Source organism: Athene cunicularia, assembly GCF_003259725.1.
Source record: "Athene cunicularia isolate RWA chromosome 4 unlocalized genomic scaffold, athCun1 chr4_part1, whole genome shotgun sequence".
Taxonomy (NCBI): Eukaryota; Metazoa; Chordata; class Aves; order Strigiformes; family Strigidae; genus Athene; species Athene cunicularia.
In genome coordinates, this window is record NW_020799098.1 from 8,846,302 (window position 1) to 8,869,431 (window position 23,130).

The 23,130-nt window shown below is 36.0% G+C and overlaps 2 protein-coding genes across 2 annotated transcripts in view; both read right to left on the reverse strand.

Annotated features, from left to right (window-relative positions):
• The window catches only part of POLN (DNA polymerase nu), a 108,678-nt gene extending 94,061 nt beyond the window's left edge, over positions 1-14,617 (reverse strand). Inside the window, exons 1-5 of the mRNA XM_026846762.1 lie at positions 13,486-14,617; positions 8,874-8,935; positions 5,218-5,703; positions 4,554-4,744; positions 2,644-2,756 (exon numbers count right to left, since the gene is read on the reverse strand). Of these exons, the coding sequence (XP_026702563.1) occupies positions 2,644-2,756; positions 4,554-4,744; positions 5,218-5,703; positions 8,874-8,935; positions 13,486-13,618 (985 nt within the window). The 5' untranslated portion in view covers positions 13,619-14,617. The remainder of the gene's footprint in view (positions 1-2,643; positions 2,757-4,553; positions 4,745-5,217; positions 5,704-8,873; positions 8,936-13,485) is intronic.
• Positions 14,618-15,085: 468 nt separating this feature from the next.
• On the reverse strand, positions 15,086-22,660 carry HAUS3 (HAUS augmin like complex subunit 3). The gene is made up of 4 exons (XM_026846761.1): positions 21,134-22,660; positions 19,611-20,047; positions 17,752-17,980; positions 15,086-16,451 (listed from the first exon to the last, which is right to left on the reverse strand). Exons 1-4 carry the CDS (start codon positions 22,052-22,054, stop codon positions 16,218-16,220), a joined length of 1,821 nt encoding a protein of 606 aa, XP_026702562.1. The 5' UTR covers positions 22,055-22,660; the 3' UTR covers positions 15,086-16,217.
• Between the last annotated feature and the right edge of the window lie 470 nt (positions 22,661-23,130).

A 23,130-nucleotide genomic window follows, 5' to 3' on the forward strand; every position in this document is an offset into this window, starting at 1 on the left:
TTGAGTGATATCCACAAAATTGCTCTTGGGTGTCAGGGGAGAGAAGATTTACTTCCTAGCAATCAGAATTCTGGGATCCTTAATGTGTATATGAATTCACATATGGGTGCATAATGCACTGTTCCCAAAAATCAGAACTTTTTGTCCTATAAGATCATATGTGCTTGCACTGTACTTTCATGTAAACGTAGATACACAGGATGGAGCTTTTTAACTACAATCTCAATGTATGTACTGTAGTACTACAAAGAAGAGCAGAGAGAAACTAGTAACTAGAATGCTTTGTGATATATTCAAAGATAGATGTAAGTATCTTCTTTAGTAACCCCTAAGTAACTTCAAATGCCAACCCATAAGTGCATTGATAGAGCACTCCATGACACACAACTTTAAAGACCCAGTTACCTGGAAGCAAACTTAAATGTCCATAATGCAAGTTACAGCTGCAAGACTATTCTAAAGAGAACCAGGCTTATTTACCTCCACAGAAACCACTGCTGCTGAAAAGAACCTGATGAGGATGCTCAGCAGATGCTAGGGAAAATGTCTTGCCCCTCAATCAGCTTGAGCTCTGCTGGAGTGGCCAGATAACTGAAAAGTACTTCATTTGCATGGTCTGACACCAGGATTTTATGTAGCTCACTATCCTATTCTCTGACTGCAAACAGCTATTCACCTCAAAAGCCAACAGATGCTAAGAAACAGCCTCAAAAATTGTCTCAAGGATACCCTCCTGAAAGTACCACTAAAAGTCTTTCTGCGATTGGAAGGACACTCTTAGCCTTGGAATTGTACCGTTTAAGAAAGTATGTCAAACTCTGCATCGACTCCAAAACCAAACTTTGGATGTATCCACAGAATTTCCACTGCTCTTTCAGCAGAAAGTAATCTCTACAGGGATTAAATGAAACTTTGACAACTGTAACAGACACATTTGCCATGAACTCAAATGATGCACTGTGAAAAGGCAGACTAAGCAACTTGGCCTCACTGATGGGCAGTAACACTTGACAGTTGATGGCTGCTGGAAAATGCCCAGAGGCTGCAGGAAGGCTCTGCCTAGTGAGATGCTGGACATTCACAAGCTCATGTGAAGACTGCATGAAATAAACACTGATTTTTCTAATAATAACAACTACATCTTACCAAGGATACATGGAAGAAGAGAATCCTGCTACCAAATAGTCTCTGAGATACCTCAAGGATACTTTTCTCATATCTCTATTTACAATGAGCACAAGACAGTCTCTAGCTGAAAAAGGATAAAGAATCAAATCCTCCACTGACTCATCCATCCCTGCCTCCCCAACTAAAATTTTCACCCAAGTTGAGGGTAACAATGATGAGTTATAGCCACCAATTCAGTCCTGAAAAAAGGATGACCCCTTCAAGGTGAGAAGGCAGCACATATGGAACTGAAACAGAACAAAGCTGAAAGGAATGAAGCAAAAACAGGGTCAAACTGGGATGAAGAGTCTGTGCTGATAAAAACACACTTTCCTCATGACTGTGAAATGGTTCTCAAGTCCTTCCTCCTCCTGCTCCAAAACATTAGTGAATCCCAATGACAAAGTGCCATATTTTACTAGCCAGGGCTCATGTATCCAAATGTATTCCACTGGTTAGTACACTAGTTTGGGAATGAGTGCAATCATTCAAGTGATCGCTGTCAATACGACAGACAAATTTCAGTGTTTGATTGATTTACAATGATGGGATTTTCTACCTTTAAAAAGGCAGAGGTTTTATGGGGTTTTGGTTTAAGTTTTTCTACCATAGCAGAAATAATCAACTTCCAAAGTTTAAAAAAAACCTAGACAGGAATTCTTTTGGATACTAGAAACTTCATATTCAAATCTTATGCATCAGATAGGATCTAACCTAGATCTAGTATTTCCTGTGTGCACAGGTTATAAAACTGTCACTAGTGTCAGTACCATCATGATGTTTCTCCCCCCCTTTCCCATTCCCAATGCTGTCTTTTGTGTAGATCTTCACACCAGAATCTAAATCATCACCAGTTTACTGTGATTTACTGATTAAATGTTTCAGATGCTGAACACAAGCTGAAGACTGCATAGAGGGAGTCCTTCCTCAAAGGTCACACTTATTTTCATAATTTTCTCAGCAAAATCCAATACAAAGAACCAAGAAAAAAAAACTCATTATATTTACATCTTGTATCTTCTCTTTGTAGTTGCTTTTAAATCCATACAAAGGAGTCTTATTTGTTCCTATCAAAATAACAAGGACCCATTCAAGTGATGCCTAATTCTGACAACTATGAGCACCTCTAGAATTTATTTTAGTCTCTCCTCTTGAGTAGAGAAAGTTTTTCCAGGGAACGTGAAACAAGAAGCAGTGTGACCTTTTCAGCTATAGTCAGTACTGTGTTGGGAGCTTTTGTTTCCACTGGAAGCTATCCTTAAATCATTCAATGATTTGACTCCTACCCTGAGAAGAAATACATCACCTCGACATGCCAAGCCTCTGGTCACAACCTCCCCCAAGAAGGGCTGTTTTTTTTCCACAGTACTAAAACTCAGTTTTCCAATATATTACTTAACCACCAATCTAGCAATTTTAACAGAAACATCAAAAGCACAGAGATTATAGGATTAGATCATAGTTTAGATTATTTACCTTGTTTCCAGCTAATTTCATTACCAAAAATTTGAAGTACAGTCCTCAGGAAATCTTTTGCATTGAAGCAAACAATCGGAACTTTGCGATGTAGCATTTGAAACAACACTTGCCTGCACAGAAGTAGTTCATTAACACACAGTATATTGCTAATAGATTTAGTGAATCTATTTAGAGATTTAATTAGTACCTAATACTAAACAGTTAACACAAGACATTTCTTTATTCTTGTAAGAACAGAATACATTATCTGAATATTAAATTCTCAATTCAATAATACCTCAAGCTTTATTCCATAATAAATATCCTAGCAGATATGCCTTATCGTGCATTCATAAAGAAAACAAATCCTTATTTGACACTCAAAATTAAATGCAATTTTAATTCAAAACAGCAACTGGCATCCCTGTAATACTTTAATATACCCACATAAGATCACAGAGGCTTCTGAGTTAATACAGTATTCATTAAATAATGATTTAAAAGTTACTAGACAATCTAAATTGCCATAATTGCCTAGTGTTAAGACACTATTTAAATCCAGAATGCTTCATCTTTGTCACATTTTTCCATTCCTTTTGAAAATGGCTATAGTTTCCACATCCATCCTACTTTAAATAGATTTTACCAATTATATACATTAGTATACCAATTTTACTAATTATTTGTGGGGTAATAAGATCTATTTTGGGCAATATAGGAAAATAATTTTTTATAGAGCTTTCAAGTTTATTTATCTTTGGCGGCATGAAACAAAAGTATCAAGTTTTTGTATGTATTAGAAATTGTGTAGATCATAAGGTATTATTGTATACAATCTAGATCTATTAGGTAACAGCACTATTCTCGCAACTAATAATTACCTATAGGTTTCACCTAAATGCTAATACACTTATTCAACTTGTTTATTATTCAGTTTTTACTGTTCATATGTACATGCTTTATTGATACGTTGTTCTCAATTCAGAACCACCTATATTCAAACTAACAAGTTATTAAACTAGTTGCCATATAATTCCAGTATTATAGCTGGAGTAGTATAGGTAAGTGAAATGATGTTTCAAGTCACAGTGAAGCAGCAGCAGATCCAACTAACAACAAAGTCCAACATCTTGAAAATTAATGCTTTGTAATTAAATAACCCAAATTCAGCTGTTTACAATAAAGCAGTTATTACTGAAAGTCATAAAATATTCTAATGAAGTTTTAACATGCAACTATTACATCTAAGAATCAGATTCAGTTCTCATTTCTCCCTTTATGGGATGCTATTTCAGAGTTAATAGTAAGGATTAAAAATTGATTTTGGCTATATTATCTGGAATTTTAAAACAATCCAACCTTTCTAAAAATTTAGTCCAACTATTAAACAGATACATAAAGCATTTACTTAAAAAAAATCATCCTGTAATTTTGATGTACCATTATTACTGAATATTAGGAAAACTTCATTTGGGATCTCAAAAGTGATTAAAAAGCCTATTGTGCCTGAAAAATTAAAAATATTAGCAGATTTCAAAAAGGAGGTTTACCATAATAACATCCATAAAAAATGTACTAGATAAGAAATGTAGTTGAGGCAATAGAAGATAGATACAAGAAAGATAAACCTGGATGAATCATATTTTTTGGTGCCATATAGCTGTAAGCTGTTCATAAAGGATTTCTAGGTGAACGTAAACAGATTCTACCAGAATCCCAACCTACTTCTGCAGAGCTGCAGTTAGTGATATGCTGAGCCCAAAGGAACAGCCTATCCTTTTTTGATTTGTGTTATACCAGGCTTGACACAGAACTAATACAGCTAATAGGAAATTCAATCAGCTTTAAGCCTGTGCCATGTAACCAACATCACTGTTGCTAAAAAGCATATATGAAGCAAACCAGTATTTATTCCTATGTACTCTCACCAAGCAAATTTCTTGTGAGCCTGCTGTTCTTGTTCCCAAAGAGATGACCATTCAGCTTTTAAATAAATTAATTTGTCATTTTCATTAGCAGCATTCCAAGTATAGTCAGTTGGTAGGTAGCTGGGAGGGCAAAGAAGATCAGTCTGATTCTTCACTAACACAACAACTCCTTTTACTGATGAGGTTAGGACCTGTTAAGTGTAATTACAATAGTGTTTCCTCCGACAGATTTTATGCAATCCTATAAAGAAAATTTCCCAAATATTTTACAATATGAAACCTATTATGTACACTAGAGTTATTGCATACAGCACTGACACAGAGGAGCATGCAAGCATTTCAGCCTTGAAACAAACATCCAATGACAGACAGTAAAAAGCAGAAAAAACATTAATTCAGTCTCACTTTAAGTATACAAATGCCTGTTTAGCCCAAGCAGGTGTTTTTTGTTTTGGGGTTTTTAAGTTGTACTTGGTAACTAAAAATAAGATCTAGTCAGAAGTATAAAGGCTTACCTCATTTTACATTTATATTTTGGTAAGCAATCCACAAAACTGGTCCAGATTCTAGGCTCCCAATGAACATGCTTTTGTGTTTACAGTCACATGCACAGTTCAAATGGTTCTTCAAAACCAACTCTAAACAAAACACATCATTCACTAACCTGCTCCGAGTTGAGCTGTGAAGAACCATCTTGAAATATCATAGTAGTTACAAAAGCCACTGCCTGTTCTATAGTTGCAAGCAATTCTCTTCTTTCTTCACATCCCAGACTCGTGATATCATAAGGACAATTTTCAGGAGACTCTGTTTTTCCAGAAGTACAGTTGTATCTTCTTTCACATGAAGATGCGTAGGTCTTTATAGACGGTCTTCTTGTTTTCTCTGAACACACAGGCACATTTTGCTTTCTTTTAAGGGGATTAGCTTTATTCTTTTCACCATCCTTCAGGTTTTTTGCCTCTACTGACAGATTTTTTTCTCTGTATCCCCATGTTGTCAAGTCTAAATCCTGGTAACAGCTCACTATTTTGGTATCTTGACAGCAAAGCATTTCATCAATATGTACTGTCCTGATTATCTGACCAGCAGTACTTTTTTCAGGGCTGACAGATGTTTTTAATAAAGAAATTGTGGAATCATGAATCTCCTAGAAAAATTTGAAAATTTTTAAGTGAACCAATCGTTCAATTTATTAGGAGAAATAAGAATAAAAGTACATGAGTTAATTTAAATCGGCTTTGAAGGAAGGGATGCTCTATTAAAAAAATGTTGATACTAACAAAACAAAAGTTTAAGGGAACCACATAACATAAAACAAAACTTAAGTATTTAACAGTAAAGATTATTTTGTTGATTTATATTGCTTACATCCAAAACCACCAGTGGGTTTTTTAATCTAATAGTACAGCACTAAAAATGGCAAATTAACAACCGTAAGATGCATCTAGCCCAGTAGCCTGTCTTCCATAGTGACTAGGTTATAAGCGACCTTTGAAGAAAGAAGTGACCATTCATTTTCATCTTCAGGTTCAGTACCCAGAACTTTTCTCAAGACAGCTTAGTTTATTAAAGAACTATTGGCAAGTGATCATAATGACTGCTTTGGAAATTCAAGTACACTGAGTCAACTGGATCTCCACTAGTTTCTTTGAACAACTTACAAGATTGTAAGATATAACAAAAATATCTATGAAAGTCACACTGAAGAAGTATTATCAGGTGTATAAATATTACATTCTATTCTATTTAATCCACTATGTCCAGAGCAGCTCTCCTACTTCAGATAGTCCCTGGATCTTTTTACAGCAGCATGCTACTGAATACCACTAAGGAGGAAGTTGCATGGTCATGTTATGATTCTACTCCTTCATCCTTGATTTCGTGTGTATGCTACTGGCCCTAGTATTTTCTTACTGTTTATTTTGCTAGTTTATCCTACAATGTCTTCAGCTGAAATAGATCCTCTGTCTTGATTTCATAAACAAAGACTCTGAAATGGCAATAGGCAACCTTTCCAAGATTCCCTAGAGTAACTGTGTGTTTAACTATTTACAAAGAGTTGCATCTCCCCTCAATAGTCCTTCACACCTTGATCATCAAAAGGTCTTACAGGAGTTGGCAAGCTTTTGACTCCCAAAGCATTTGAAAAAATGATGTATTATTAGTGATGAATTTGCAAGCTGTTTCTCAAAGTTTATTTGAACTATACTATTGTGTATTTACATTTAACTTATTCAAATGAGGCAACTATAAAAGGATAAAAATTCTGGTAAGTTCAGCTTTTTGCATAATAACATGTTTTAGTAGTCTCCTTCATACTGTCACTTAGCCATACTTTTTTTTTTCCTGACAGATTTTAGTATTTGTTTTAAAACTCCAATATTCTGTTTATAATAAATCCCCATACTAGCCACAAATGTTTTGGTTTTGGAAGTGAAATTCCATATGTTTTCTTTTAATAAACTCTTTCATTTCGATGTAATTTCCTTTTTTGAAATGAAACATTCCTGTAGCAACTTATCTGTGCTTTAATGCCTTGGAAAGATCATAGTTTCTGTCAGAGCATCTTTCAGCAGTAAGATTTTGAACCTGATCTCACATAGAATCAAATAAAAAACAGTTTCTCTTGCGAGTTCTCTAACTGTTCCACAAAGCAGTTGTCTTCTCAGCATCATGCATAAGTGTAACCTTCACCCACTCCACTGAAAAGTAACTGAAGCCTCTCTTAATTACTGTATTTTCTGCTCTTGTAGCACAGCCAGTCTCCTTCAATACTTCTGCTGTCATTACCATTCCAATAACTTAGGCCTTCTCACTTCAAAAGAACCACAAGTTACTGCTGTGCAGGGCTCCCATCCATTCCCCAAAACAACAGTTTCAACTGATCAAAGGATATCATCCATCTCTATTCAATCTGTATTGATTGAGCAAGCCAGAATGACAAAGCAAATTTTTTTTTTTTCCTTTTCTGCAGTACTTCTCAACCCAGTTCTCATACTGTCAAAGCTCAGAACTATGGAGTCAAAAGGTAAAAAAAGGCTTAGACTGCTTGAGATCATACTTCACAGGATCAACTCTACAGCAAAAGTAAAATTAACAGCTTCTAAGTAAACAGAAAAAGCTTTTGCTACTACCAAAATGAACAGTTGTTGTTCTGAATGAAGACAAATTATTTGGACTTTGGCAATGCTAATCGAAAAAAAGTTGCCAGAAGTGGAAAAATAGTATCACAGAAGGACAAAATGTTTAAGAGCTGTAAAATGACAACTGATTTATTTAAGTGCATTCTCGAGTCAAACTGCAAATGGTTTTATTGTTTAACACAGTCGAATCTGAATGAGGACACTCAAGTAATTATAGAATCAAGAATAAGCAATTCTCTTTTAAAGGTTCAAAGGTAAGAACAAAGCAATTTAATTATCAAGTCAGAATAATACAGCTAGAACTACAACTAGCCAAATAGAAGCAGCAGCTTCCAGGAAGAACTGATCTTTTACTAGAAATAATGACATGGCTGAAAGTAAACAACTCCCAGGATGTAGTTTCATAACTTATACAGATGCAGGAAAATTTCACTAGATGCTTCGAGTAAAAATTAGCACTTCATCATCACAAGAAAGGGTCTATCTATGTCTATCTATGAGCCAATTTATTTTGTAGGCAACTATCCCACCCCATAAAAGAAATCAGTTTTCTGCATCTTAAGCAACCTGAATGGACTTGCTGAAGTGTGCAACATGGAGAGTCAGAGTAAGGAAGGCTGTGAAATCTGCAGCTAGGACAGGAGTAAACTTCCAATATCCGAAACTCATTGGTTAACTCGATAGATCTTACAATCACAGCTCAAGTTGGGGCTGCCCTAGTTATCCATTCCCATTCTTGTCCTGGCACTCACTGGCAGGCACATCAAACCAAATTCAGAGAGGTGATTAAAGCAAAAATTAAGCTTCCTAATACAAAAGTAATTTTTCATATGAATCAGCTCACTTCATGATTACGTACTAGTGATTGTTCAGTGACAGTGGTGTGAGAACATTTTTAAACCCTGGTAACCCTAAATGTGGCAACCTCATTTATTTCTGATCAATCTGTCACAAACAACTAACTTCCTATAAAAAAAGATAACAGAAGTGAGGCGAAGACTCTTATAGGTAAATAGATGCTAAGTGCAAAATGTGACAGAAGAAAGTTATCTGAACTCCAAGTGTATGTAATATATTGTGACAAAGCTTGTTATGAAAGAGCCAGACTGTAACAACTTCAAACCTGCTATGAAAAGACAGCTTTTAGTGGTCTTCAATCTTAAAATATCCTTGCCTTTTCATTTTTCAGATGTGCATTCTTATCACCTAGTTTATTTTCCTTTGTCTTCTCTATACCTTTAAAAAAAGAATGGGAAACATTTACAAATGAATCTGGGAGCAGCATATGTAACTTAGGTTACATACAATGTTACATTACTGACACTTTTACCAAAGACAACCATTTTCTTCAAATAAATATAATTCATGCTTTAAAGGGCCCTGCAGGTTCCTAAATATGCATATGTAAAAGTGTGCTCTGTCCCCATTAAGAAAAAATTAGTTCAAGTTTGCTACAAAGCAGACAAACATTTTCCATGGCATTCAGAAGAGGCATTATTATAATACCATAAATATGTGTATTTCCTTCTTTCAAGAAAGCACATGCCATCTTAGTCAAAGTAAAACTGGGGGCATAGGCAAGAAATAACAAAACCATAAACCAAACTCCAGACACCTCACAGTTTATCCGTTTTCTTGGAATTAGGTAGTACTATTCCACAAAAATTTTCTTCAGTAAAACACTATTTGCATATACATCTTTAGTAAATCATGCCCTACAGAGAACTGTTTCATCTGCAGAGGATAAATTTTTCATTGTTCAGCCTTGTAATAGAACAGGTATTGCAAGACCAGACATGAAGAGAGAGCAAGAATTCAGACTTACCAAGTTGTCAGAAAAATAAGGTAATAGCTAGCACCACAAGAGGCAGGATGGCTATCAGTGCTGGGTCTAAGATCATAGACTGGTTTAGGTTGGAAGGAACCTTAAAGATCATCTAGTTCCAACCCCCCTGCCATGGGAGGGACACCTTCCACTAGCCCAGGTTGCCCAAAGCCCCGTCCAACCTGGCCTTGAACACTGCCAGGGAGGGGGCACCCACAGCTTCTCTGGGCAACCTGTGCCAGTGTCTCACCACCCTCACAGTGAAGAATTTCTTCCTTACATTGGATCTATATCTACCCTCTTTCGGTTTGAAACTGTTAACAGTCATCCTATCACTATAGTCCCTGATAAAGAGTCCCTCCCCATCTTTCCTGTAGCCCCCTTTAAGTACTGGAAGGCTGCTATAAGGTCTCCCCAGAGCCTTCTCTTCTCCAGGCTGAACAACCCCAACTCTCTCAGCCTGTCCTCACAGGGGAGGTGCTCCAGCCCCCCAGTCATCTTTGTGGTCTCCTCTGGACCTGCTCAAGCAGCTCCGTGTCCTTCTGATGTTGGTGCCCCCAGAGCTGGACACAGCACTGCAGGTGGGGTCTCATGAGAGTGGAGCAAAGGGAGAGAATCCCCTCCCTCACCCTGCTGGCCACATGTCTCTTGATGCAGCCCAGGATACGGTTGGCTTTCTGGGCTGTGAGTGCACATTGCTGGGTCATAGTCAGTTTTCCATCCACTAATATCCCCAGGTCCTTCTTCACAGGCCGGCTCTCAATCGACTGATCACCCAGCCTGTATTTGTGCCTGGGATTGCCCCAAACCATGTGCAGGACCTTGCACTTGGTCTTGTTGAACTTCATGAGGTTTCCCCAGACACCTCTCAAGCCTGTGAAGGTCCCTCTGGATGGCCCATCCCTTCCCCTCCAGTGTCAACTGCTTGGTCATTGTCAGCAAATTTGCTGAGTGTGCACTCAGTCCCACTGTCCATGTCATTAACAAAGGTGTTAAACAGCACTGGCCCCAGTACCAACCCCTGAGGGATGTCACTCATCACTGTTCTCCACTTGGACATGGAGCCATTGACCACAACTCTTTGAGTGTGACCATCCAGCCAATTCCTTATAAACCAAGTAGTCCATATGTCAAACCCACGTCTCTCCAAATTTGAGACAACAAGGTCATGCAGGACAGTAGTAAATGTCAAATTTGACAATGTCAAGTGTCAAATGCTTTGCACAAGTCCACGTGTGGGACTAAGATAGAGCCCTGTGCCACAGCACAGCTGTTAGCCTGGGCCCACCACTGAACCACCAGTGCTATTTAGCCTACAGCTCTGAAAGTAGACAGATGCTGTAGTTTAAGGAAGGCTTTATAAATGAACCTAAGAACTCTGCAACATACTAAATGAAACAGTTAGAACATGCTTTCTCTTTTCTGCCCTTGACACTGTGCAGTAGCCTCAAGAAGCAAGTGAAGACTGGAATAAAAGAACAAGGGCAACAGGCTAGCAGTAATTACAAACTCAGTAGGTACAGGAAGAGGAACAGGGGGGGAAAAAAAAAAAAAAAAAAGAGAACTCCACTGAACTGAGCTTTCAATTCGTTAGAAATCCTTTATCTCTAGAATCTTGCTGCCCAGCCAAAAGACACCTCATAGGCAAAATACGTATTTTGTCCCCTTCTAACTCCTGGTCCATACCAAGTCCAACACTCTACTACCATTTTCAGCAATGAAATCTGCATTACCAGCAGCAAGACACTTTCTTAATCAAATGTGGCTATGACCAATATCAAACAAAACATAAGGTGATTTCTGTTTACTGAAACTGTCTTAATTTTTTTTTTCTAAGCAAACCAGGACTCCATACTTAAAATACTAGAAAAAAGCATTTTCAAAGACTCCAGAAGAAACTAAGATTACTTTATAGTATTACACACAAATTCATGTGGGTGTATGTGTATAATCAGTTATTTGTCTCCAGCTGACTTCTAACTTGAGCTGTTAGAATAGCAAATATGGCACAGCTGTAATTCGTAGCTTCAAACATTTTAGCTTTGGTTTTCCTGAGACTTCCTACAACAATAAAATTGTAATTTAATAATGATAGTAACTGTTTACATTCAGTGCTTTTAATTGTTTCACAGCTGGATCCCTTTTGTTGACAAATTCACCCTTCAGATAAGACGATGAGGATTACATTTCTCTCCTTCAGCACACAGTATTCAGTATGACAGGTATCTAAAGAGCTATGCAACCTCAAATTTCTGGTTTATGAAAATGTATCACCAGATGGCAGTAGAAACCCATCATTGCCTTCAAACTCCTTAAGTGATGGAACCATTACAAGCTCTACTGACAAGATAACCTCAGAATTTCACCCACTAGTTCAACATCACAGATATTTGTCCCATTTGAACCCAGTATTTACCTTCTAAATACAAACAGTTTTTCCAGTAAGTCGCATTTAATCTTTAAAGTTCTAACAATAAAATACAATTCAATACAGTTTGAAACAGACCAACATAACAGGTTTTAGTTTTTTTAAAGGAGACAAACTTTCTTCTCTCCAGATCCACAGTGATCAGCTAAAGCTATATATACAGGCAATTTCCTAAAAGCAATATAAATAAATTTGTTCTTAAACCTGTACACTAGAAACAATTTTAATTACTACAAGGAAAAGAACAGCAAGAAAAGCTAGTCATGTGACCTGCCACCACTAAATGCCTGCCCTGTTCTTTCACTCCCCAGTAAGGATTTAGCAGCACTACAAAGACAGCAAGCTCATTTGGTGAAAGATACCCGACACCTTCAAGGTGTTTTTTTAAAAAAAACTATCTGTAATTTTACAGCTTGACAGAGACTGAATGGATCAAGAGCAGCCAACAAAACATGATATAGATATCACAGAATGCAGAGACTTCCCCAGTCTAAGACAAATTAAGGAAGGGAAAATGACAAGGCAATAAGAGAGGTGAACAGCAACTAAACCAAGGCAGAAGAGAAATCTGGGTTTTAGTCTAAATGTACCATATTAAATTAATGAACCTATCCCATATTCCTTCAAACGCATATCACCAATTCACATAGCAATGAACTATCACCCTTTTCACTGCTACACACCATGAGACTCTAGTGATCCAACATTTACTACCAAAAAAAGAGCCTGAACTGTTACATAAATCTGAGGCTACAACACCTTGTACACAAGAACAAATGCTAGATTTAAATCCTATCAATCAGATAATGTTCCAGAATCTAGTTCTCAGGAGAAAACAGACAGCTGAAATTGAGCAAAAAACTCTTAACTTGCTATCTACTTCTCTCCAGAGCTACAAGACTGGAAGACTACAAAATGCACAGAATCGAGAACAAAAATCCCATTTTGCAAAACCTTCCTAGTATCCACACCATTCTGAGTAAGATTTGCTGAACAGTCAAAGATCTGCTGAGGCACTTTTAACATTACCTAATTTGCTCTACCACTGGGACTTTTGTTCACTCTTCCCCCTAGAATTTCACAAGGAGTGAGTTGCTAATGAACATGTGTTTCAAGGACAGACATGAGTCTGGAGAGTTCACAGGCCTTCTGGCAAGTTTCCAGTACCTCTAGTGGTCTTTAAATTAATCTAGTCCAGAGTCAAGTTAGCATATACCTTTAGTATTAATTAATTAACAGTTTGAAATTCTCATCTACTTCTATACACCACATAGCAGGAACAGGGGGGGGAAAAAAAAAGAAACTGAAGGTACAGGTAATAGCCTAGTTTCTTGCACTCACAGAGTGTTATTTAATCAGAGAAGTCCCACCAAATGTCAAGAGTTACAGCTTAATTCCGTTTCTAAACCTGGAAACCTAAACTCTCACTTTTTTTTTTCTTTTTAAATGGGGACTAGAAGTTTGATAGTTTTGTCTGGGTTTCAGGTTTGGAACTGAAAATAGAAACACTTAAATAGGCTAAGATTTACTCACTCTGGTTATTCTTTCTGCTAGTCTGAACTTCTCCTACAGGAATAGACTGCAAAGCTGTCATAATCCTCTGCGCAATATCAGATAAAGGCACTTTAGAAGTCTCACATCCTATGTATGAAGTGTACTGTTCCATTTTTAAGATTAAACCTAAACACAGAACATACACAAATTTAATGCATTATATCAGGGCCATAGAACAATCTGCACTTACATTCTGTTGAACATGTTCAGCCACTCATTCTCCATGATAGACTGACATTTCCTCCCAGACATACCTATCAGTTTTTAAGTATTGTAAATAAAAATTAGCAAATTGTAATAATTGATAAAAACCACTGTGAAATTTCTTTGAAACTTCTTTGGTGTTTTAATACACCAATAAAAATTTAAGCAGTCGTATTAAGTAAAAGCTAACTTATAATAAAAAAATCTGACAAAAGAATTATCATTTATGTCTGAAATACTCCCTCCCTCCTCAACATCTTTAAACTATTCTATCTAGTATGTGCATCCATTTACTGTTATTGGTGCTCAGATTTTATCAAGAAAAAAATATTTCAAGTAACTGCCAAATAGAGCTAACACAAGATGAAAGAAAAAAGTATTACTATCATGATATACAAACATTAGCGATGTGTTGTTTCAGAAAATACTTATAAAAGACCTCTTCTATTCCTTAAACTTTGTACAACTAATGTGCTCAAGTATTATGAAACAGTAATAACCATAAAATAGTTACTACAGTTTGTCAATTTAAGAAACAGGTCAGCAACATCTGAAGTCTCTACAAGCTTTGACTGCAGCTACTGCTGTTGTATATACAAAGTACTTGGGAGAGCCCCAGATACAATACATATGGGAGAATCAGAAACAACAGTGTCCATACTGATTACTTTGTTGCCTTTATATAGTTAGACCAGAACATAATGCATAACCAATGCATAAAACTTACCACAAACACAAGATAAATATCCAACATTTTCAAAACCTTTAAAGGATTTAAGCTGTAAAAGCCAATTGCTCTATCAAAAACTGCTGTTCTGTAAATTATTCCTATACAAGTTAAATAGAGTCCTGTTACTCTGGTCTTCTTCCACTAAATCCAGTGCCATGAGTAGACTTTCAAGTCAAGTTTAACCATCAAGTAAAGAATATTTCCTCTACTTAGATGGAAATATTTTTCTTTGCTCAAGACCACAGGCAGACTGCAACTTTGAATACTTACAAGTACAAACATTTGTATCCAGGTTCAAAGAAGAACATCCATCAGACTGCATTAATATTGGCTATACCCACGTAGCTCAAATTTTACAGTAAGCATGAGGAAGGGAGAGAGATGCAGAATGGCATTCTTTTCCCTACATTCCAGAAGTATAATCCTTCCCCATGCACAACTACTCCTAACTTTTATAATTAAGAGCAACACTTCTTCCCTACACAGGGTGAAAACATTCCCTGACTTCTCAAGGTGGGAAGCAGCAGTTTTCAAGCCTCAGAGGTAGATCAAAATGAGAACCTAGCAGACAAAATATAAACAAGACACTATGCATGAGAATGCACCTAAAATCAACACACAAATTCACCATAAATATTGACAACACTGAACTGAATTTAGAGTGCTTGGCATTTAATAATAAACACAATGTATAAAGTTAAGCAGGATGAAATCCAGAAATTAAGACATTCAACTGTTAAGTTAAACACAAAATTTAAACACTGAAAAATAAAGTTATATTCACAAGTTAAAAGTCTGCCATCAAAATAGTTTTAACACTGCTGTTACCGAAGTTTAAGCTAATTTACTAACCTTCATCAGTATGTACAACACTTGAAAGCAAGCACAGATAATCCCATCAAAATATGAAAGACTGAAATTACACTATAAAAGCCTATTTAGTTCCACTGGTATATTAAGAAGCTATATAAAAATTTGATAAACAGTCAACAATGCACATGAAAGCAGAAGTATGAAAGCATCATCAGGACTCTGTACTGAAATGTCTATCATCATAAATTATAGGGCAGACTCAGAAGTCCCAAAGGTAAATTAAAAATTATTTTTCTTTGAAGAACCTAGTATGAGTAAGGACTGATTTCAATAGAGAAGATAGGCCATAAGTGAAATTAAGAGTTAACAGGATGGTCCTAAAACAGATGGCCTTGGTACTTCAAACAGATTCTGGCACATATTCCAACACACTTCTAACAAAACTAAATCTTCTTAGGAGACCTGTGAGGGAAACAATCATGTAATATCTGCCTTGGAGAACTCTCTTCTTCAGAATGAGCACATTACATTCATGTTGCAAAATCTGGAATATTTATTTATCAGTTCACATATCAAAGGTTCTTAGCATGCAAGAAAACTTCTCAAGGGTACAAAACGCTCCTTTTTATGCTATGTGGTGTGCAGTGGAAATCAGAATACAGGCTAGCAGAAGAGCAGCCTGAATGTAATTCATTCAGATAACCAATGTATTACTTCATATCAAAGAACTTGAATAAAACTGAGATCTGAACTCGGCGGGCAGGTGCCAAAAGCCATAAAGCAGTGTACAATCCAAATTTGGTAACGGTGGCAGTTAAACATAACATTGCAACGATGGATAAATGTTAGCCTTGATAAGCCAATACTTATTCTATAAGCTTGTAGACAGTTTACATTAACATGTTTTCCTTTCTTAAGAGTACACTGAAGTTTAAACATTAAGAACTCCACCAGTGGTAAAATTCTAATCTTCCAGACCACTAGCTTTAGCCTCAGATTGCTGCTCAAGCTTCTCCACCACTTCTTTCAAGTGGGCTTCATCTTTTAAAAAATACACATACAAGTTTCTTTCCATCTGATGCAGCTTACTGGACGCTAAAAAGGATCTCTTTGACTTTACATCAGCAATCAGATCCATAAGGAGTTGATTTAGTTGACGTAAATCAACTTCCAGTTGATGAAACTGGTCAGTAAGTTCCTAACAAAAAAACACACAATACAAAAAATTATTAGTTTCATACTGTTAATACATGAGTTGAACTAGAAATGTACAAGTTTTTTGCATTTGGAAGCCACTTTCGTTTGCAATTGAAAAGTAATCACAAAAACCAGAAACACAGGCAATAAGGGATTCCACTCAATTTATATAACTTTTAAGCTTCATGTAACAGTACTCACATCAGGTTACAAAAATGTAATTTCATTTACTTGCTCACTAAACCAGCTGAGTTAAGGCTAAAACAATCTGGCCCTCAACTAGATAGATGGTTGAATGACTCTTTCAATCAATTACAAATCTTCATAGCTAGTCAAATCTTAAAAGGGATCAAGAAACAATGCCAAAAAAAAAAAATCAGTTTAAGAATTAAATCATTAATTACCAAATAGTTTTCCCAACTGTTTTTCTTATGATAGTTCAGTGTAAGCAGGCTAGTTATCTACTTGCACATTATTTTCTTACTAAAAGAATTACATTTCTTGAGAAACAGTAGCAATAGAAAATAGATGTCACTATGTTTTGGGAGGTAACTTGAATCAACAGAAAGGTATTTGGTTGATTTAATATCGTGTAATTCCTAAATATGTATTTTTGCAATTACAAAGTTTCTTTTTTTAATAAAAATCTTCTGTATGTTGCAAATTCACTTGACAGATGGAAGTGTTAAATATATTTTTATGTATTTAACCAAGGAAGTATTATGTAACAAAATACTTCCCTTAATCCACTTTTGAGGTATCTACAGTTATTTAAAACCACAACAAGTTGCATTTAACAACCTTCTAAAACAGACAACACCTGGGAGCTCTGTAGCAGGGTTGTCCTGCTACAACTGTCCTTCAAAATTCTGATATTCTTATTTTGTTCAAATAAGCCACTCATGACCAGGCTTTTTAAGGGGCCAAACCACACTATTCGGGTGTTAACAGGAATGAACAGCCCATCTGAAATAAAGAGAAATTTAACCGAGTTTTCCAGTGACATCATAATCCAGATGACATATTTCCCACACCATAAACTTACTAGTAACACAAGACTGTGCATGCCTTTGAAAAATTAAGTTAGAGGCAATGATTTGCTCAGAAACAAAAATTACCTATCAACATTTACAAAAAACAACATTTGCTAAGAACTATATGAATACTGTGTCATCACTGTGCTAATAAATTTCTTGTTGACATGTGGGAGCCAGTCTGTGTCTACAGCCTTCATACACTTTTCTCAGTAAAATAACATGACACTCATTAATGTAATAATTTTAATAACTAGATAAGCTTACCCGACTGCTAAGTTGGATCTCATTTCCTCCATGATACAGAGCATCATAAAGGGTATTTACATCACTTTCTAGCTTGGACAAAAGGAGAGATTCTTCTTGAGAAGACGCTGCTAGCTCATCTTGTGCTGTAGCACAGTCCTGCTTTAACTTCCGAGCCATCTGCTCTAGGCTTTTGTACGTTTTAAACAATTGTTGTTGTTTATTTTCTCCTTCCAAAAGCTGATATAACCTGTAACAAGTGAAGTTAGACACACAAGCATTTTTAACTTTCCTAAGCACTCCCGTCATTATTAGTCAAGAGAAGATTTTAATGTTGAGAAGTCAGAGGACTAGTAAAGGACAGTACTGCTCAGGGTACTCTTACTGCACTGCTGTATCACCCACTGATTTCATGATTCTATCTATAGATAGCTAGTACGTGGTTAATAAGACTCCAAAATATTTCAATATTAAATTAACAGTGATGAAATATCAAAGTAACAGTTAGTAAGCAACAATGAATGCAAACAGAAGTTGACAATGCGTTTTTGCCAACTATTTCCCGACACTTCAAGGACTGCAAAGACACAATTTTTTTAAGTGCTGAAAAACAGCAGACTTCAAGGACCAGTGAGAAGTAAGAGCAATCTTTATAACATTATCAAGCTTACTGGAGTATTTCCCATTTTCTATCTATGAAAAGACTGTTGAGAAATTCTCCAATTAGCTCTGAGTCATGCAAAAGACATCAATATTTGCTATACCAAACTGTACCCTTATACTGCATCAGGAAAAGCCTAACACGATTACAGATAACTTTGCTTTGTTGCTACTACCACCCCTACATATTAAAATATTCAGGAGTTGAGCCCCAATATACAATCAGATTGGCTTTAATAAAAGCAAGAACTATATTTCAAAAGTAACTGAGTTTCTTTCAAGTGTCTTCTGCTTACAAACCCTTTAGGGTTTATAATTCTCTCAACTTCCCTTTAAAAAAAAAAAAAAGCGAAAAAGTAGACAGACAGCATTCACTGATTTGGATATTTAATAATAAACCTGAACAAAAATGTTACAAGTTGCCAATGCAAACACACAATGGGAGCAAAATTAATGATGCCTATTTCTTGCAGTTATTCATTGTGCAAGGCCATACTCAGCTGTCACTTTGCAATTATTAAAAAACACTTAAAAGCACCATTTTAAAAAAAGGAGAAAAAAATCTAACACACCTATAATTATACAATACATCTCAACAAAAGCTTTAGTCTTAAGTGACAGCAACAAAGCACACACTCCTACTGTTACCTCCTGAGCTATGAGGAGACCTAATTACTTAGATGGTGAAAAACGAGACTCCTACATGGGTGACAGGACACTGAAGCCAGATGGCAAATCAAGCAGTAAAAAAGAGCTAAACACGTTTCATATATTAATGGAGTCATTCCTCTATTCTACCACACGGGGGTTTTTGCAGGCTAAGCTGGTGAGGTCATGCATATGATCTGGGAAATCATTGATAGTAACAGCTCTCTATGTCTATACTTCTAGAATAACTTTTAAGAGGTTCTAGATCAGGGCACCATATAAGACAGGTTTGGCTTTAAACATTCATATTCAGCATATTGTTAATATTGCTGAAGCATTCCTAAGCAAGACTGATAATTGAACAGTTTTTCCTCAGGCAAACCTGAAAATAGTTTCAAAGGATAAGCAAGAGGCAAATCTCCTATCTTGAATGCTCTAGTTCTGGAGAACTCAAAATACCAATTAGCAAGATACTAAGAATTTAGCAATAGAAAAGGTAACCAGCTCACCCAGTCCTTTATCTCCCCAATATTATTTCAAAGTCAAAGTTCAGTAGTGACTATAAAGCTTACCTGTAAGAGAGACCATCCTTTGAACTAATAACGTTTCTTGGCTTTGCATGTTGAGTTTGCTCAGTTATCACCTGTAGTCTCTGCTGCAACTCATCACTGCTCTGTTCCAGAGATTTTACCAAATCCTCAAGCTGACAGCATATCTCCTTGTGTTTCTTCAACTCCATTTCATAGGCTAGCTCAATAAGTTCAAATGATGCTTTTTGTCTTATCAAGTGCTTGCATATTTTATCTTGTCTTGAAGCATAATTATCATGCTGAGCAATCTGACAATCCAAGTACCCTTTCACCACTGGCGCGCACAAATGTTGTGCATTCTCTTTCAGAAGGGGAAGTAGCTCTTCATTGCTCATCCGAATTACATCTTGTTTAATCGTTGAAATGTCATAATTTAAACTAGATATTTTGGCATCAAGGTTTTCTTGTTTTCCAAAATCCTGCATAAACAAAAAATTTGTTAACAGTTCCCTCCAAGCCACTTTCAGAACACATTTCTTCAGTTCACACAAGATCCATGTACTTACGTTACATTAAAATCACTGCATCTTTTAGATCTACAAAATTAAATGAATACTCCACATGCAGTCTTACAGAACTTTACAACGTAAGGCAAAAACAGAGTTACAAAGTCGATATCAAATAGATATATTTCAATAAATAGTAATTTCATTCTATTGCAGGGCCAGAAAACAGTTTATTGCGTTAAAAATAAAAGAGCTGTATTTTACTTAGCAGCCAGACTTCAAGCATGTCCAACTGAAATCTCACATGCAAACACAGGTTTTTATATTCAGTTGGGTGACTATCAACACTGCTATCAGAATCAATCTTTTCCAAGTTACTCTAATCAATCAAGTCCTACATGCTAGTCATCCATAAATGAAAATATACAAACTGACATGATGCCTCAAGTAAGTCCATGAACAGAAGCAGCTAATATTTTTCCTTCCATTACAATTTCTTCACGTTCTTAAATTCCAGTAGCCATATCGGCCCATCACTCACGTTGAGAGATTTCTGGGGCTTCAACTATCAGATTAATTTATTTAGTACAAATACTTGAGTTTCAAAAGAGTCATAGAGATATAAAACTTTTTAAGTTTATGCTATGGAATATATACAGAAATACATTTATCGTATTAGCTCCTCAATACCACAAAATTTCAACCAAAGTTAAGCTTTAGTTTGCTGTACAGACAACTGAGAGCCAGTTATAATCTGAAATTTCAAAGTTAAACTGAACTAAAAAGGCCCCAGTAAGATCTAGATTTCTTTTTTAAGGTAGTAATTTTGGAAAGTAGAATTAAAGGTACTCTGCCATACTGAAGAATTTCTAACCATAGAAACAGGAGCTATTTCACAAGAGGAGTTTTGTGAGCAAGACTAGAACTTCATAAAAATGCAATTTCACTATGTAAAAATAGCTGAAATAACAGTAACTCAGCGATTCCTTTTACTAGATGCAGTTGAACATGCCTGCCTCTTTAGAACTCTCCTACCTTCTATCATCTTCTGGGGCTTACCTTGTTTAAGGACTTCAGCATCCTCTCTGCACATTTTATAGCTGAATTCATGCTCTCCTCTTTAGATTTCATCCGCATTAGCTGACATTGAGCACAAACATATGCTGTCTGGAGCCTGACCATCTCTTGACTCTCTTCACAAACTTCATTAGTCTCATCACAAGTGACTTGTTTGCTTCTATCTGCAAGCTGAAAGCTGCCTTTGTCTGAATTTTCAACCCATTCAGACATACCTTGATAAAAATGGTTTCTCATGTATGAGGCAAGTGCTGCAGTGCTTTGTTCTTCCTGAGACAAATATTTGTCCAAAGGAAGTTGGGAAAAAAACACTGGCTGTAGACCTGACCCTTGTTCTGAATCTGAAGCAGTGAAGAAAGAGGCCAGTTTCTTAGCTGCATCTATGAGAGACAGCAGTTCATTATTAAGCGTATTATTTGCTGCAGTAAACACTTGCAGTCCTTTTCTCAAATCCTTATGTGCCTCTTTTTCTTTGATTTTTACTGTTTGCAGCATATGGCTATTGACAGAAACCATCATTTGAAGCTTATTATGACGATATATTTGAAGTTTTTTTAACTTCTGAAGAGCTTGAAGCTCATCCTCTAATTTCTTCAGTTCCTCTTCTTCCTCCTCCTCCTCTTGGCTACTGTTCTTCGAATCCATGGGCTTCAAAGTTTTAAGGACTTCATCTAGTGCATTTCCTTCCAAAATGGGTTTACCAGACTCAAGAAGATTATCAAAATCCTGCAGTTCTTTTTCAGATACCACATGCTGCTCATTTACATTTCCACAAAACCACTCCAGAAATACTTTATCTTCGAAAAACTCAAACAGCCAGTCAAAATCATCTCCATCAAGCTCATCAGCTTTTGGATATCCAATTTTCTTAAGAGTTTCCACAAAAGTATTTCCACAGTTCATGATAAAAGTATTTTTTGTAAGCAGAAAAGATCCAAATACATAAAAAAAATATGGGGTATTATTCTAGTTGTAATTTCTTTGTCATTTTAAATAAATACTCAGTATTTTAATAAAAAGAGTCAACACAGGAAAAAGAAAGGGTCAGATCACACCAGAAAACTGAATGCTATTCTGGATTAGAGTGGCTATTCAAAGACTAGAAACCAAATTTTATTTCAGGGATATCTTAATATCATTTGTTCATCAAATCAGAACACATATTTTTACATCAATTAAATCCCTGATCTTTGCAAGCACTTTATGTCTTTCCTCAATTCACATAAGCTTACTATGAAAATAGAATACTACCATTAAAAGCAACAAATGTGAATATTAATTGGCCTGCAAAAATGACTTATATAATTTTTTCTAACATTAAGTAAAAACCCCCACCCACAATCATTTTGTCTTCCAAAATGAGAGCTTTTAGCTTGTTCTAAAAACAAAATTAGTGATGTTACACTTGAACTTCAAGATCTTGTTTATAAAGATTTTTTTTTTTACTTCAGCAGCAAGCAGAATCTTGTCTTCTAAACCTTCATAATAGTTTCCTCTGAAAATGGAACAAGAAATCCTTTAACATAAAGATATCTCAACATAATAATACAGGGTTTTGACCAATTACAAACAAATTAAGATCAGTGTAAATACTCTTGTGAAAATAATCACAACTTAAAAGTTACAAGAAAAAGGATCTTGCTGGTTTGCTGTTTCCGGGCAAGTAAAACAACAACTCTGGGATTCTAAAGTGAGTGCAACAGATAGCAAAGAACAGGATAAATTACCAAGAAAGTGAGGATACTGACTGCAATACCCTGGTAATACCCAATTAGGGTTTTCTTTTTTAGTTTGGTGTGACTTAATACTTTATTTCTAGAACATACATTCCACCAGAAAACCCGACTTTGCCAGCCGGACTGGAAGCCATAAGTGTTGAATAAGTAAACGCATGCTTCTAAAATTCTGTATTTAATTTAGCTTAGAGTTACAGGTTATATATATTAAATAGAACTTGTTACGCAAATTTCATGTCACAG

What these genes read in the sequence shown, in the direction of transcription:
- HAUS3 (XM_026846761.1), bottom strand. Translation starts at nt 22,054, where the DNA reads ATGAACTGTGGAAATACTTTTGTGGAAACTCTTAAGAAAATTGGATAT. An exon ending in AAGGATGGTCTCTCTTACAG is followed by an intron (nt 17,981 to 19,610) that starts GTAAGCTTTATA and finishes CACTTGTTACAG; the next exon opens with GTTATATCAGCTTTTGGAAG. An exon ending in AGATCCAACTTAGCAGTCGG is followed by an intron (nt 16,452 to 17,751) that starts GTAAGCTTATCT and finishes TTTTTTTGTTAG; the next exon opens with GAACTTACTGACCAGTTTCA.